Consider the following 17,444-nt stretch of genomic DNA (forward strand, 5'->3'; position numbering starts at 1 on the left):
GGGTTCTAAAGGATCGCGGGTTCCGGTTCCGAGGTGGTGAGTCTTCCTGTGGTGAAAGTCCAGGGACAGGTGTTGGTCTTGACTGGAGTCGTGACTGGTTCGTGAGGCAGCAGTCGGCTCAGCTCCCGGACGGTGGTTCCTCGGAGGGGGGGAAAGGAGAGAGAGAATAGGGGCCGTTAGTTCTGTCGGTCAAACCCAGGGTAGGAGACTGTTTCCTTCACCGGCGTGTTGGGGCTAGAGCGAAGGTGAGGAAAGGGAGGGGAAGGTAAGAGAGGAGAAGAGACAGTACGGACAAGGCGGAGGGTGATTCTGTGCCGGGACGTGGGGGAGGGTTTATCTACACTCGTGATTGTGCCACTCTCACACGTATATACACTCTATTCACAGTGCGCGGTGAATCGTGAGGGGGGAGACTCTATTGTACAAGGGTTGTATTTACAGCCTACTATTTACACACACGCTTACAGCCTACTATTTACACACACGCGGAACTGGTACTCACTTGGCCCGCCGCAACTCCGTCCTTGAGTTGCGGCCGCTCTCCAGCGTCCTCCTCTGGACTCCACCAGTCCTCCGTCCAGACCTCGTCTCCTGGTTCGGGTTTGTCTCTCTTCTCCGGGGGTTCTTCGCACGCCGTCTCCTGCCACAAGTCTTCCTGCTTGAACGCGGTGTTGTCGGTTCTTCCTGCTTTTCTGTGGTCCGCCTCCGGATAGGGGGAGGGACTTCCGGGGTCGCGGGGATGCACTTCCGGTGTGTTCCGCGTTGGGACTGGTTCCCGCAGGGAAAGAGAAAGGGGTGGAGTCCTGGTTGTGATGGTTGTCCGGGTAACAGGGAATGGTTGTTGTGACCGGGATGGGCGACGTGGTATCGGCGCTGAAGGCGCCGTGGTCCCATCACATCCCCTTCCCCTAGCTGTCCTTCTTGATCGGGTAAGCTGGCAAGGGTATCGGGAAAGATAGTCAGCGTTTGCTTGATCAGCCCCTTTCCTGTGGAGAGTCCTGAACCTGAAGGGCTGCAGGGAAAGGAACCAACGAAGAACTCTTTCGTTGTGTCCCTTGTTACGGGCCATCCATTCCAGCGGGGCATGGTCGGTGTTCAGAATGAATTCTCTGCCTTCGAGGTAGTAGCGGAGGCTGTCCACCGCCCATTTGATGGCTAGGGCCTCCTTTTCCACTACGGCGTAGTTTCTCTCCCGGGGAAACAATGTTCGGCTTAAAAAAAGGATGGGCTGTTCGTCTCCATTGGGGTCTTTCTGTGACAGGACAGCCCCTAGACCCTGTTCGGAGGCGTCAGTCTGGAGAATAAAGGGCTGTGAATAGTCTGGGCTGATGAGAACGGGACTAGACAGTAAGATGTTTTTCAAGTGGTGGAAGGCATCAAGCAAGGAGGGATGCGGTTGTCGTAGGGCCTCTTCGGTTTTTATGGACTTCTTTAACAGGTCTGTTAGGGGGGCTGCGATCTGCGAAAACCGGGGAATAAAGTGTCTATAATACCCTAAAAGGCCCAAGAAGGCTCGTAGTTCTTTCTGGGTTTGGGGAAAAGGAATGGAGTGGATAGCGGTGATTTTGTTGTTTTGAGGGCGGATCAGCCCCTCCCCCAACAGGTATCCCAAGTACTTCACTGTCTGAGCGGCCAAGGTGGTTTTCAAGGGGTTGATCGTGAACCCATAGGACCCCAGGGAGTGTATTACGCTTTTCAGGTGACATAAGTGTTGGTCCCAATCATCACTATAGATGATTATATCATCCAGATAAGCCCCGGCATATAGAACATGAGGTCGTAACACCAAATTCATAGCCCGCTGAAAGGTGGCTGGGGCCCCGTTAAGCCCGAAGGGCATCACCGTGAATTGATACAGACCTTCGGGGGTGGAGAAGGCCGTCTTCTTTTTATCTTCAGGTCGTAAGGGAATCTGCCAATAGCCTTTACAAAGGTCGAGCGTGCTGATATGCTTGGCCCTACCTATGCGCTCAATCATTTCATCAACCCGGGGTAAAGGGTATGTATCAAAGGAGTAGATTTTATTAACCTCTCTAAAATCGATGCAAAAGCGGACCGATCCGTCAGGCTTTGGCACTAACACAATCGGGGAGTTCCAATCGCTGCTGGAGGGTTCGATTCCCCATGTGCAGCATCTGGGTTACCTCATCCCTAATAATGGGTCTTCGTGCCTCAGGGAGTCGATAAGGCCGTTGACGTACCGTTTTCCCTGGTTCTGTTATAATGGCATGCTCGATGACTGACGTGAGGCCGGGAGAGGAGGAGAATACCTGCTGCAAGGGCTGAAGGGCGGACCTAAGTTCCTGTTTCTGTCGGTCCCTCAGTTCTGAGTCCATACAGGCCTCATAGGAGAGTTCCTGTTCTGGACGGCTGTTCAGGAGGACAGGACGAGGTCCCACCCATTCCTTCAGTAGATTCACATGGAATATCTGTGTGACTTGTCGGACAGGGTCGAGTTCTATTTCATAGGTCACTGGCGTGACCTGTCTCAGGACAGGAAAGGGGCCTTGCCACTGCCCCAGCAGTTTGTGGTCTGAGGAGGGCATTAGGAGGAGGACCATTTGACCAGGAAGAAAGGAACGAGGTTTTGTGCCTTTGTCATATTGTTGTTTTTGTTTAGCTTGGGCTGTTACCAGATTCTGTCGTACAATGTCTCTTATTTGACCTAGATGGGTTCTAAGGTTCTGTACGTACTCAGGCAGGGGTCTAGTACGGTCGGGTTCCGCCTCCCAGGCCTCCTTGGCCATATCCAGTAGGGTCCGAGGGGGTCTGCCATACAGAAGCTCATATGGGGAAAAGCCGGTGCTACTTTGGACCTTGCAGCGGATGGCAAAGAGGGCTAGGGGCAGCATTTCCTCCCATCTCTTGCTCTCCAAGGCCAGAATTTTTTTTAGGGTGGTTTTCAGAGTGGCGTTATAACGCTCCACCAGGCCGTCAGTTTGGGGGTGGTAGGCGGACGTCCTGATTTGTTTCACGCCCAATTGGGAGCATACCTGCTTCATGAGGGACGAGACAAAGGGGGTTCCCTGGTCGGTAAGTATCTCCCTAGGGAAGCCCACCCGGGAAAAGATGGATATTAACGCTTTAGCAATATTCTGGCTGGTAGGCTGGCGGAGCGGTATGGCTTCCGGGAAGCGGGTGGCGTAGTCCACTAGAACCAACGCGTACCGACAGCCGCTTCGGGATGGGAGCATGGGACCTATAATATCCATCCCTACTCTGCTGAAGGGGACGTCTATCAGAGGTAGGGGTTGAAGAGGGACTCTAGGAGGTCGATACCGGCTGTTCTTCTGGCAAATGGGGCAGGCCCGACAGTACTGTTTGACTTGCTGGTGGATGCCTGGCCAATAGAACTTTTCCAGGATGGCCTGACCTGTCTTCTCATCACTGAAGTGGCCCCCAAGCAGATGGCTGTGAGCGAGAAACAACACCTTATCGCGGAAGGGTCCTGGGATTAACAACTGGGATGGTTGTTGGGGTCCCCCTTTTCTATACAATAGATCGTTCTTTTTATAAAAGTGGGGACCTACATGCAATGGATCTTCTTGGTCCAGGGCCCTTCCCCAGGCTTCCTGCAAAACGGGGTCTTCCTGTTGAGCAGCGCGAAATTCTCGGTCGATTTCCCAGGGATGTTCCTCTACCCTCACTGGCAAGGCTGTAGAAAAATTCCTTTTCTCCTTTTTCTTTTGTGTTTTGGTTTTTTGTACCCGGACGGTTGATGCTCCGACTGGTGGAGTGCTGGCGGAAAAAGGGGCTTCAGACCACCATTTTTCTAAGCTGGCGGTGGTGTCCTGGAGAAGGCGAGGACGACCAGGATAATCACTGCCCAGTATAACCTGTTCAGGTAGGGAAGGAACAAGCCCCACAGTCAGGGTGCTTCCAGGATCCAGGGGGTGTTGCACCTGAATATTGGCCGTCGGGTAAACCTTTGTGTCTCCGTGCACACACTGGATGGCCACTGTACCGGTCATCGGTCCTACCGGGTGGGGTAGCTCGTGGGGTCTGAGCACGCTCTGTCTGCATCCTGTGTCTGCAAGGGCCAACACCGGGTGTCCGTCTATACGCACTGGGCGATGAAAAGCAGGAGGAGAGGTCCCCGAGGAGAGACATACATAGTTTCGGGCTATTCCCACCTCCATCGGCTCCTCTTTTTGTGGACATACCCGGGCGATGTGCCCATAACCCCCACAATTGTAGCACTGGGGACCAGGTGGTGGGGGTCTGGACATCACCGGGTAAGGGAACAGAGGGGGAGGATCGGGCTTCCTGGTCAGGAAAGGTCGTGGGCCTCTGGTGTGTCCATGTGCTTGCGGTCGGTGGCTATGCTCTTCTTTGGGCTTCTGCAAGTCCTGGGCGCGGCTGTACGCGCTGGCAATTTCTATTGCGTTTTCCAGTGTCAGACGCGCATGCTGACGAACCCACTTTTGGGTGGCAGGATGGAGCGAAGCCAGGAACTGCTCCAGATAAATTTTGGAGAGAATTTCTTCCTTAGTGGCGGTAGAGGACTTCAGCCAACGATCAGCCAGGTCTTTAATCCTGAAGGAGAGGGCTCTTGGTGTCTCCTGTGGTCCCTCTTTTGCTTGGCGGAGCCGTACCCGATAGGTTTCGTCATCGATGCCTGTCTCTCAAGGATACAGGTCTTGATGTCCGCATAGGGGGTCAGTCCCTGTAGATTAGCCTGTTGGTATGCTGCCTGTAATTCGCCAGTCAGTAAAGGACCAAGATAATGACCCCACCGGTCGGGAGGCCAGGCAGCGGCTTGGGCCAGCCGTTCAAAATTAGTGAAAAAGAAATCCGGGTCCTCTCCCGGTACATACTTTTGGAGAACCACCGAAGGAAGTGAGGTGGTGGGTCGTTGTTGGCCTAGGACGTCGGTGAGTTTCCCCAAAGCCTGGTCCTGAGCGGTGCCCTGACCCTTCAGGACATCGTGTAACTGCCCTCTGTCTTCTTCGGCCGTTTTCAAGAACAGCTCCATCATTTTTCCGAGTTGTTCCTGGGAGTCTGCTAACTTCTGTACCGCGGCCTCCATGCTTCCGGTTAATCCCACTTCTGACACCACCTGTAAGCGTGGGGTGGGAGCGGACCGGAATAACAAGCGTGGAGGCCGTATGTAGTGGGCTATCTCGTAGCCGGTGTTTATTACAGTACAGTGTTCCAAGGGTAGGGTACAAGGGAAAAGAGGGTTCTAAAGGATCGCGGGTTCCGGTTCCGAGGTGGTGAGTCTTCCTGTGGTGAAAGTCCAGGGAAAGGTGTTGGTCTTGACTGGAGTCGTGACTGGTCCGTGAGGCAGCAGTCGGCTCAGCTCCCGGACGGTGGTTCCTCGGAGGGGGGGAAAGGAGAGAGAGAATAGGGGCCGTTAGTTCTGTCGGTCAAACCCAGGATAGGAGACTGTTTCCTTCACCGGCGTGTTGGGGCTAGAGCGAAGGTGAGGAAAGGGAGGGGAAGGTAAAAGAGGAGAAGAGACAGTACGGACAAGGCGGAGGGTGATTCTGTGCCGGGACGTGGGGGAGGGTTTATCTACACTCGTGATTGTGCCACTCTCACACGTATATACACTCTATTCACAGTGCGCGGTGAATCGTGAGGGGGGAGACTCTATTGTACAAGGGTTTTATTTACAGCCTACTATTTACACACACGCTTACAGCCTACTATTTACACACACGCGGAACTGGTACTCACTTGGCCCGCCGCAACTCCGTCCTTGAGTTGCGGCCGCTCTCCAACGTCCTCCTCTGGACTCCACCAGTCCTCCGTCTAGACCTCGTCTCCTGGTTCGGGTTCGTCTCTCTTCTCCGGGGGTTCTTCGCACGCCGTCTCCTGCCATGAGTCTTCCTGCTTGAACGCGGTGTTGTCGGTTCTTCCTGCTTTTCTGTGGTCCGCCTCCGGATAGGGGGAGGGACTTCCGGGGTCGCGGGGATGCACTTCCGGTGTGTTCCGCGTTGGGACTGGTTCCTGCGGGGAAAGAGAAAGGGGTGGAGTCCTGGTTGTGATGGTTGTCCGGGTAACAGGGAATGGTTGTTGTGACCGGGATGGGCGACGTGGTATCGGCGCTGAAGGCGCCGTGGTCCCATCACAATAATATACTGTTCGACCTTTTTGGGCAGCCTGCCGCAATCCAGTAGGGCAAAGCATTCTGGTAGCTTGCCCCAACACATGAGGAGGTGTTTCCTGGACACCACCAGTACAGAGGGAGCCATCGTGGGTTAGACCGCCACCGCTGCAGACTACATGTCCCACAACCCCTAGCAGCCAACACAGGTGGAGCCGCTTGCTTACGCCTCATAAGGCGCCTCAGACCCCCGCAGCGCAGGAGCAACTATTGGACCTTCTTGGGTAGCCTGCTGCAATCCAGTAGGGCAAAGCGTCCTGCTAGCTTGTCCCAACGGGTGAGGAGCTGTTTCCTGAACTCTGTCAATACAGGTGGAGCAGTCGCGGGTGAGACCGCCACCGCTGGGGACTACATGTCCCACAACCCCTAGCAGCCAACACAGGTGGAGCCGCCTGCTTACGCCTCATAAGGCGCCTCGCACTCTCGCGAACGACCGTGATTTAGATCGCCAAATATATTTTCCGAGGTAGCTATCAGAGGTTCATCAATCACTCCTGGACTAGCATCGAGGGAACACGAGAGTCGTCTGGCAACGTTGCCAGACGACTCTCGTGTTCCCTCGATGCTAGTCCAGGAGTGACTGATGAACCTCTGATAGCTACCTCGGAAAATATATTTGGCGATCTAAATCACGGTCGTTCGCGAGATTTACTTACCTTGACTAATCGCGGACCTCTCGAAAGTGTGTGTATTTGCCGCAATTTATCCAGGTCGTACAGTTCGTTTTTAAACAAACTCGAATTACTCACACGAGAGCCCAATTTAAGGAAAAGATTCATAGACTATACAAAGTTATCCACTCAGCGTTCATTCAGAACCACTCCAGAGTGAAACACCATTTAATATCCTAAGACCCACCATATTCTCTGGTCCATCCAAGGTTTTTTTTCAAATAAACTAGTCCTGATGCTGGTCTTGTTGACGACAGCCCAAATGACCGAAACGTCGACACCAACATCATCTCCCCAGGCATTGTTGCCATAGGACATCAAGATACATCTATGAATTTGGTTTCCTTTTTTATCTATTGGAGTTGATGTTACTGTTATGAATTGTCAATTCAATTTTTGTTTGCTGCTATTCATAATAGTTTCTGTATAGTTTCGCTCAATCTGTATCCCCATCAAATTTTTTCTGTGATTTTTTATGATTTATATCTATATAAACAATTCTTTTTAACATAATACCCTCCCTGCTGTGTGCCTTTTTACTTTTCAAATTTTTCAATAATGAATGTATCACTTTTTCATTAAAGTGTTTAAAAATTTGTAGAGTTATCCTGAGGATACATTTGGTTCTACTGTAAGGACCAGGAATCTAAAAAATAATTGAGTAAGATTCAAAACAAAATCCCTTGTAGCTACTCTTACCCTGATCACTTTTAGAAGTTGGCATTTCTGTGTACTGTGTGTCTGTCTGCTGGATGTGAATTGCATGTCTGGCTTGTGATTGACAAGAGCTGAGGGGTGTGGGTGGCTCCAGGAGACAGGGTGTGTCTGCCCAGTGATAAATAGAGTGATCTGCATGCAGATGGGAGAGAGGAGTTGCACCTGGGACCTGAATAGGGCTGTGCCTTCCCTCCACAATGCCGGCTCTGCCACCTGTGGTGCGTCTGATCCCTGTGCCCCACCTGACAAAGGAGGGAGGAGCTGAGCAAAACAAAGTGCTCCAAATTCCCCCTAAACCAGTTCTTACTAGAATCCCCCAAGCCCTGTGCTGTGACACAAAGGGAGTTTTGCAATATAAATATAGGGGCTGTGACCCAATAAAAATATGCAGTGTTCCTTTGCTGTGTGCTGTTCCTGACAGAGGGGGCTTGCTGCTGCTGGGGGCTTGCTGCTTCTGGGACCCAGGAGGAACCGCCATGGGGGCAGCCTCCCTGCTGGAGGCCCCTGTGTGCTGGCCTCCCTGGGCCCAGCTGTGCCTCTTCCTCTCTATGGACTTATTCTTTTTTTTCCAGGTAGGACCTTTGCATCTAGCGCCTGGGAGCGCTATAATTTTGAATTGGCCCAACCGGAAAAGGAGCATGGGCTGCGCAGTGCTGCGCTGCTGCCCTTTCAGAGGGAATCCCGATGTAGGGATTCCCCCCTCATTGCCGTGGGGATTGGCGGGTGCCCACCCCGAGTCTGTGCCTCTTCGGATTGGGAGCCTACCTCGCTTCCTGAATCCTTAAAATAGCAGGTGCCACCCCGTACTGGGCACCGTTCATTGGGCGGGTGCCCACCCCGCCTTGAGGATTCATTTGGTAAGCTGGTGCCCATCCCGTGCTCTACCATCGCGGCCTGAGCAGCTAAGGGAAATCTCCTCTGGGCTGTTGCCCAGCCTGACCCAAAAGGCAAGTAAGGCTGCGCTTCATGTGTGCGGGGCTTCCAAGAAGGAAGAGGGAAGCCCTGCAAGTGAGGAGACGCCAATCCGATGCCAAGCGGGGCTCCCTTGACCCAGGGGAAGCCCCACGTTCAGCAGCTGTGATGCAGAGTCCCGGGTCCCAGGATGGGGCCCGGGTGAAGGAGAGACGCGGCCGAGACCCGATGCGGCACCTTGTGATGCCTGTCCCAGCGAAGAGAAGAGTATCGATGGAGAAGCCGTAGCCATCTCCAAGCAGCCTAGTGAGTGGGGCTGAATCCTGCGATGGAGGGGGGGGCGTAGGGGCACAGAGTCAGTACCCGCCCCCAGTGCTGTGCTCATCTTCACTGCGGCGCCGCAGTTGCGAGCCGCTGCAACAGCTTTGGCACTATTTACTATTTCAGAGTCCCCGAGCGGTGCTGGACGATGCCCACCTTTATTTCCCCAGCTGCCCCGCCTGATAGGGGGTAGGTGCACCGAGAGGGCACGTTTTCTTGTTCAAGAGCCCAAGAGCAGGGCTCAGGCCATTGTTCCCCACTGCCCCCGCCTGATTGAGGGCAGCGGCCACGTTTGGCACACATTTGCATAAGAGGGCACAGTGGTGCCAGGCCTAATTTTTGAGATTCACAGCTGAGATTCACAGCTGGCAATCAAGTAGTGGGCAGCTGCAACGTTTAGGCCATTCTTTTTTGGGGGGGATATGTCTGAGTTTAGACTCCCTATCGGTGAGTTAGGGAAAACATTAGGTCTCCCTGCATTGGCTGCTTGGCTCGCCAAAGAATCTGCAACAGGATGGTCCGTAAAATGGAAAAGAACCCTGAATGTAGAACTTAATTTGTATTTTATTAAAGTGCAGAATCGTTTTTTTTTTAAGCCAGTAATTGGGACTGCAGCAATAGACCAAGGATGTCTAGTCTTGGTTACCCCTTCATCCTTTTTCTTCAACATCCTACACTTCTTGTCTGATTGTATCACTCTTGTAGGTTCTTTCATCCCTCCTTTCTACTTTGGTCACTGTTTCCCTGTCTTTCTTCTAAGGCTTCCTGGCCTCCATCGGCAACTACTCGCACAAATAAACCACTACCACTATAAGTTTCTCAAAGGATTTTAAAGCCCATTCTGGGTCGTCTTTCAGGTGTGGAGAGGAAGAGTTTCTGTGTTCGAAAGAACAATACTCTTCACGTCCTGCATCTTTTCTCCTAACGAGAGTTCAGGGATAGGATGGAAGTCTGTTCCTCAGGTATAAGAATCAGGATGACTTTAAGTGAGTGGGACTGGAAGATGCATTTTAGGAATATTTGTAAGAATGCAATTATTATACTCAACAGTGAAGATGACTAGAAATTCGGCAACATCTGTGAGATCTGGTTCCGAAATAAAGTGTTTTATCCTGTGGATGAATATCGCGTACGGTTGATGTTTTTTGGCCGTAAGGTTAATATGTTTGCTTAGGGCGGGGTGCCTTTCTGTAAGCAAATTGAGAGACATAGAGCAACTGGTGGTAGTCCGTTTTCATTCTAAGATAATTGTGGAATCCAAGTAGGTTGGGACTGGGTTAGAGATTAGGGCCTAGATGTAGGTAATTCTAATTTACCACTTCTTAAATACCGAATCATACCGATTCGGTATTTAAGAAGTGGTAAATTAGAGGGGGGGAAATGTAGGTAATTCAGAATCGGTAAATACCGAATCGGTAAGATTCGGTATTTACCGATTCTGTAAATACCGAATCGGTATCCCCCATTGATGCCTATGGGCCTTGAAGCCCATAGGAATCAATGTGGAATACCGAATCGGTATTTACCGATTCGGTAAATTTACCAATTCGGTAAATTTAACGAATCGGTAAAATAGGCCCCCTACATCAGGAATGACCATTTACCGGTCGGTAACGGCCGAAATCTGCCGTTACCGGTCGGTAAATGGCCGTCTACATCTTGCCCCTAGTACCTTAAGATGTAACAACATCTGTTTTGTTGGGGGTTAAATTTAGACATGCTATAATATAAACAGTAAAATGACACTAAACTACAATAAGATAATCAACATGTGAAGCCTTAATAAAAAGTTTCATAACAAATACAAAACAGTCCTTTGACACATAGACATAAAAACAGACATATAATGATCTAAAAAGAAAGCTATCAATAATGTATTTGAGATGTTACCATTAGTTCTCACTGAGTCAAATCAAATCAAAAACCAACTTTATTCGGTTTTTCATAATTGTAGAAATACCATAAAAGTTCATAAAATACATTTTATACACTTTCTTAGTTAAAAATCTATTAAAATCTGATATTAGTTATTACTATACAATAAAACACAGTTTACATATAAATCACAATTCATTAAAAATATGACCATGGCGTGACGTACAGGTTTTACAGTGATTTCATCAGTTCTCTAATGTGTAAACAAGATGACTCGTCTTTATCAAAGATTCAAGCGATGACGGATACAAAATTTAAGGAAACACGCCATCGCTTTTGCTACTCCTTCATCATCGAGGTACTGAAGCGCCAAATATGCTGGACGGCATTGGCGCAGGCCCCAGTTTCTCAATATGGGCAATATCCAACGCCTTCGTGGTATAGTGGAAAATTTACAAAAAAGTATTACGTGTATGGTCGATTGTGTTGAAAGAGAGTCACAAGGGCATGGGAACGATTTTGATGACCAGTCGTTTTGAGAGGGAAAAGATACCATTTGATGAAACATATTGAGTCTGAAGCATGTCAACAACAGTTTTTCAAACTGACTTAGTCTGTACAACAAGTAAGGTTCAATAGAAAACACAGTCTGAACTAATAAACCATGTTGGACAGAGGGTTTCCCTATCTCTTTTAGCAAGCGGACCTTCCCCAGGTGTGCCAGGCATGCTTTTTCAAATCTGCCTTTGAGATCTCTGCTATTGTTAATGGTTCAGCAAAGAATTTTTCATAGCCTAGGTCTGTTAGTATAGCCTTGACATATGCCAGCCATTTTATCTTCCCACAGTGGTCGAGTGTCTTAATATCTAGCACAATTGATCTTGTTAAGTGACATTGTTCAGTTACCCAAATTCGACGCCACAGCATTACTGGTTGGGTTTTTATAGTGTCTGATATATAGTCTATGCCCAGCTCTAGGTGACAGCCATATGTGGGAGAGCTCTTCGGTACTGCAAGTAAATATCTTACAAAGGAATTTTCTATTTTTTGCAGTTCGTCCACATTTGCAAGACCCCATAGCCCAGCCCCGTACGTGGCAGTGCTGACACATTTTGCATTGTATATTTTCAATAGTTCTAATGGAGGTCTCTTGCCCAATTTTTGTGCGAACGATTTTAGTGCTGAAGTTGCTCTTAAAAAGGCCAGGTTCCTTGCATTGATCGCTGCCTTCCACTTAAATTTTTCGTCAATTACGATTCCCAGATATGGATATGTTGCAGTTCTGTCAAGTGCCTCCCCATTCACATATATACTTTTGATCTCTGCGGTTTTTTCCCCACATGCATTGTATACGTTTTTTTTACATTCAGGGTCAGGTTTAAACTTGACATAAAGGCACAATATCGGTCTAGTGCTCGCTGCAACTCGACAGGAGTTCTTGCTAGGATAACCGCGTCGTAGGCGTATAACAGAGCTGGTATCTGCCGACGACCAATTGAAGGGAGATCTTTGCTTCCCTCAAGCATAGCAATCTCTAGCCCATTTGTGTATAGAGTGAATAGAAAGGGGGCCAGCACACATCCCTGTCTGAACTCCTTTTCCACCCTGAAACTTTCAGTGAGTTGCCCCTTAGTCCCAAATCTTACTCTTCCCGTTGTTCCTGTGTATAGTTCCCATAGGAAATCCACAACCGGGGGTCCACACCCATAGTTAAAATGATTTTCCACAGCTTCGAGTGTACTACACAATCGAAGGCTGCGGATAAATCAACATACACCATATGCAGCGCACTCCCCTTGGCCTCCATGTATTTTCCTGCCAGTAGAGACAGGTTTAGTGCTTGGTCTACTGTGCCTAGCCCCTCTCGGAACCCGTATTGTATTGCGGAAATGGTGTTCTGACTAGTTGTCCACTCCTGGAGTCGGTCGAGAAGAATCCGACCTGCCATCTTCCCGAGCGAATCCAGGAGCGAAATAGGTCGGTAACAAGATGGGCTGTTTCGGTCCCCTTTTTTAAATATAGGGACCAATATCGAGGTTGTCCAAGATTCTATTAAACCCTCGTCTATAGTGGCGTTTAGGACGTTTGTCAGTAGCGGTGACCAGAGATCTACTTCATGTTTAAAAATATCCACTGGAACTCCGTCCGGGCCTGGAGCTTTAGCTGATTTTGAGGATTTTATTGCTTTTTGTACCTCGTCATGTGTGAATTGCAATGCTATTGGGTAGGTAACCTGGGTCAGGGGATCTATATAATCCGTACCCCGTACGTTTCCATTACTAAAAACTTTGGAGAAATAGTTCACCCAATCTCTGTCGCTGATCGCAACGTCTATGGATGGTAAGTCCTCTCTATCTGTTAAAAAAGGAGATCTGACTATTTGCCAGAAGGCTGCACTGTCTTTTAATTCTGAGCTTCTACTTAGTTGGTCCCATAGGTCAGCTTTTAGCTCTTTCTTTCTAGTTTTTAAGGCTAGCGCATATTCCTTTCTTAATCTAACGACCTCCCCTCTGTCTCTCTTCCCCTAGTTATGGCTTCCTTTAGTCGCGAATACGCTTTGGTGCAAGCCGGGCTATGCTGAAAGGGAGTAATCGGGTTGCTTGCCATGATGGGATGTGTACTGATCAAGTGTCTGTAAAAATAACCCAAAGGGAGAAGGGTGGTATTGAATTCCCAGGTAGAGGGGGGGGGGGCCTGGTCAGAGTTTTTTCAGTCCATTGCAGATTTTTGAAGTTAACAGTTATACAATCCCCCTCGAACTTTTTCTTCAAAGGGCCTATCCATCCACCTCTCTGGGTGTGTATAATCTCTCCAGAACTTTCCATTGGGAAATTGCAATTAGCTATTAACCAATGTAGGGTCTTGTTCTTTAGTGAGGAAGAGGTTTCATCTTGGTCATACCTAAGTTTGGGGACATTAACCAAAACCAACACATAGGCCCCACATTCAGGCGGCAGACTGATGCGTGGAGGTATCTGCCTTGAGTTATAAGCTACATCGTGAGTCGGCCGGGCCCTTTGAAAAGTTGGCGCGATGTCGCTAGTTTGGTTTGATGTCTTTCTTTTGCTTTGGGGAGTTATGTGCGTCTTCCCTGGCTGAGTGTTTGAGGTGTGAGTGTTCATGTCAGTATTATGAATAGAGCTACTAGTTGCTACTGGTATATTTGTAGCAGTTTCTTTACTTGAAGAAATAGTGGGTTTTGGTTTTGTTACAGTATCTGAGACTGAGGTGATCTTGGTTTTAGAAGATGTAGATTTGCTAATACTTGTCTTGGAACCTAACTTTTTTATTGTAGGCTGTTAGTTCCTCTAGCTGCTTTTCTATACGGGCAAGCCTGGATTTGATCGGCGACATAAAGATGCTAAGGAGGTCGCTGAATCTTTCAAGTAGTTGGTCGTTTGCTATATTTGCATCGGGCTTGTCCACATGCGCATGGGGATCCCCTGAGAGTCTTTGCTTACTATCTCTATGGATGGGCTTATGCCATTTGCGTTTAAGTGCATATGTGTGCCTTTCCTAGGTTGTCCTTTTTTTGCATTGCATTTTCTAACAGCAGGGGTGATAGAATGAGCCGTTTGTTTTGTTTGCTTTCGGATTGCACCCTCTTGCCTGCCTCTTAGGTGTCTCTCACTATTTTCCACTACCTTTTCTGGTGTGAGATCTATATTTAGTTCTGGGGCCCTTTCTAATTCTCTGCTTGAATCTAGATCGGAGTCAATTAAGGGATTTGATGCTGATAGGTTAACCTCATTAGGTATAGTATGAAGGTCAACTCCGGTTTCGCGAATACAACCTGTGTGTGGATTTTTAGAGCTAACTGGGATTCTTGCTGATGTAATGCTCCCGAGGGAAGATCGTTTTGCAATTGCTAGATCTTGCGAGACCCTGCGCTCAAGGAGCGAAATGCTAAGTTCAATTGCATCGTTAGTCCTTGTTATAAAGTTATCTATTGGTCCAATCACAGGTATCCCTCCAGCAGCTGTCTTGCTTCGACTACCTCTTGTAGACATAATGAAATAAATGAGATTATCTCAGTTGAGACGAATATTACAGGAACCCAGCAACCACAGGGCGTTGTCGTACGGGGCCAACAGCCTTCTGGTATCCCCGCAAAATAAAAGCAGTAACAAACCCTAAAAGGTGGAGGAATACAGTCGTTATGGGAGTGCACCCGACCCAACCTCTTCGACCTCTGAGGGCCTCAGAGGGCCCGCCCTTTGCCCGGGCTTCGCCCGGCGCTCCCACGGAGCGTGTGGCTGGTGTGGTTATATTGTATTTCAAAGGCGACCAAGGGGCGGGGCTAGCAGGGGGCGCAGACCAGCTGACAGGGGTCAGGCAGGGACTCCTGGGAGAGCGAGTCCCTGCAGCACAACACCCTTGCTACGATGGGTCCTCTCACCCCAGGCACACTCGAGGTCACAGCCAGTGGTCCCGCGGCGATTCACAAGCCGCGCAGCGGCACCCGCGAAGCGGGTGCGGCAAGTCGTTGCTGCAGAGGCTGCAGAGGGGTTGAAGGAAAACAGCGTCCCACGTAGGGTCTCCTCGGCGAGTTTAAAAGTGCATCATACTGTCTATCACAACCACTTAAGAGGAATATTATGAAAGCAGTGGCACACATGCACTACTAACCCACCTTTAGCTCTTTGAAGGGCAACACCTTCCACTGTACACTACCTAGGGTTGGAGGGGAGATCTATAATTCACTCTATTGCATATGGCTTTCAGCAGTGACAGTTGAGGATGTGGGTGGAGCCAGTGGAGGAAGTGGGTGGAGCTGTGGCCTCCTAAAAACAAGTTGAGCACCTGCACTTAATATTTTACAAATTAAGCACTGCTGCCATGTCTTATGTAGCAATGGTCAATCACTCGCGTAGATCCGTAAAATACATACTCCTCGCTCGTTAACACAGAAGATATCCGGTAGGAACATTATTATCACGTCACACTCCGTAATAAATATGAGTATTTGCTTACTGTGGAGGTATGGGCTGGTGAGTTCCCTTGTTGCCATATGCAGGCTCAAAAGCCACTGTATTTTCTTCTGAACCAATGTGGCTCAATTTTTATGATTTCTGTTTCCTGTTCTTTGCAGTTACAGCAGTTGTTCTGTATGTAATGGCTCCCGTTGCAGTGTCCTGTGATCTCGCAGGGCCCATGTGCCTAATGCTGCTCCTGGGAACGGTGCACTGTCAGATCGTGTCCACCCAGACGAAGACTTCGACAGCCTCCAGCGGCAAGAGGAGGAGGTAAGCTTCCGCTACACGACCATCTATCCATTTACTTAAAATTCTTTTAGCACCCCATGGTCCCTTTTAGTTCATCGTGGTAATCTATGTTGCTTTCCTGAAACAATATACATGTTATATGTACGCTTTTTGCCCAGGAGTTCGTCCTGGTGTGCATTGGCCTGAGCAGTTCAAAAGTGGCGACCCTGTCACTAGTAAAAGATAGTGGAAACTAGTGTGGTGATAACGATACAATTGGTGACTGGTGAAAAAACAAGCGTTGGTAAATGCATTAGGTTTTGCCTATATGATTAATAAAATGTTTTTTTTGTAAGTTGTAGCTTGTGAGTAGTTGCACAATGTAAGTTACAGAAAATCTGTTAAAGTGTTATGATTTGTTTATGTACAAAAAGGCAGATTATTGTGCTGTTACTGTATAGTGCGGGTAAGTAATAGCAAATTAAGTAAAAGAGGCAAATAATAGAATTAATTGAGGTAATAGCAATATTATGTGTTTAGAGGAGTTCTTACAAATTTTGTGCCTGGTGCCACTGCACCATTCAATTCATGCCCCTAGTGCCTTCAAAATAACTGCACTTTTGACTGCCTGTTTAGTAGTAAAATATAGCAATCTTTGTTGTTTAGAAGAGTTATGTCAACTTTTGGCCCCACTGCCATTGTACCTGCTGCACCATTGAAATCATGGCCCCACTGCCTGCTAGATAACTGCACTTGTGACTGCCTGTTTAGTCATAAAATATTGCAACATTGAAATCAAGACTCTAGTGCCTGCAAGGTAACTGCACATGTAGCTGCTTATTTAGTAATTAAATATAGCAATATTTGGTGTTTAGAGGAGTTCTGAAAACATTTGGCCCCAGTGCCACTGCACTTGCAGCACCATTGAAATCATGGCCATAGTGCCTGCAAGATAACTGCACTTGTGACTGCCCGTTTAGTAGTAAAAATGAGCAATATTCTTCCTTTAGTGGGGTCCCTAAAGCTTTTGGCCCCAGTGCCACTGTACCTGTTGCACCATTCAAATCATGACCCTTTTAACTGCAATTGTGTTTGCCTGTATAGTAGTAAAATATAGCAATATTATGTGTTTAGAAGTGTTCTGACAACTTTTGGGCCCGGTGCCACTGCACCAGCTGCACCATTCAAATCATGACCCTGTTATCTGCAAGGTAACTGCACTTGTAACTGCCTGTTTAGTATTAAAATATAGCAATATTAGGTTTTCAGTGGGGTGCCCAGAGCTTTTGGTTCTGTTGCTGCTGCACTGTTGAAATCATGACCCTAGTGCTTGCTAGATAGCTGCACTTATGACTGCTGCCTGTTTAGTTGTGAAATATAGCAATATTATGTGTTTTAGAGGAGTTCTGGCAAATTTTGGGCCCAGTGCCACTGCACCTTTCAAATCATTACCCTATTGCCTGCTATATAAATTCACTTGTGACTGTCTTGTTTAGTAGTAAAATTTAACAATAATCTGGATTTAGTGGGGTCCCTAGAGCTTTTGGTCCCAGTGCCACTGTACCTGTTGAACCATTCAAATCAAGCCTTTTTTAACTGCAAGATAACTGCAACTGTGTTCGCCTGTATAGT

General features: G+C 48.5%; 1 protein-coding gene across 3 annotated transcripts in view; it reads left to right on the top strand.

Annotated features, from left to right (window-relative positions):
• The window catches only part of PHTF1 (putative homeodomain transcription factor 1), a 516,605-nt gene that overhangs the window by 157,765 nt on the left and 341,396 nt on the right, over nucleotides 1-17,444 (top strand). For all 3 annotated transcript variants that reach the window (XM_086923323.1, XM_086923324.1, XM_086923325.1), the window contains exon 7: nucleotides 15,701-15,854. In XM_086923323.1, coding sequence (XP_086779449.1) covers nucleotides 15,701-15,854 — 154 coding nt within the window. The remainder of the gene's footprint in view (nucleotides 1-15,700; nucleotides 15,855-17,444) is intronic.

Source organism: Lissotriton vulgaris, chromosome 5 (assembly GCF_964263255.1).
Source record: "Lissotriton vulgaris chromosome 5, aLisVul1.2, whole genome shotgun sequence".
Taxonomy (NCBI): Eukaryota; Metazoa; Chordata; class Amphibia; order Caudata; family Salamandridae; genus Lissotriton; species Lissotriton vulgaris.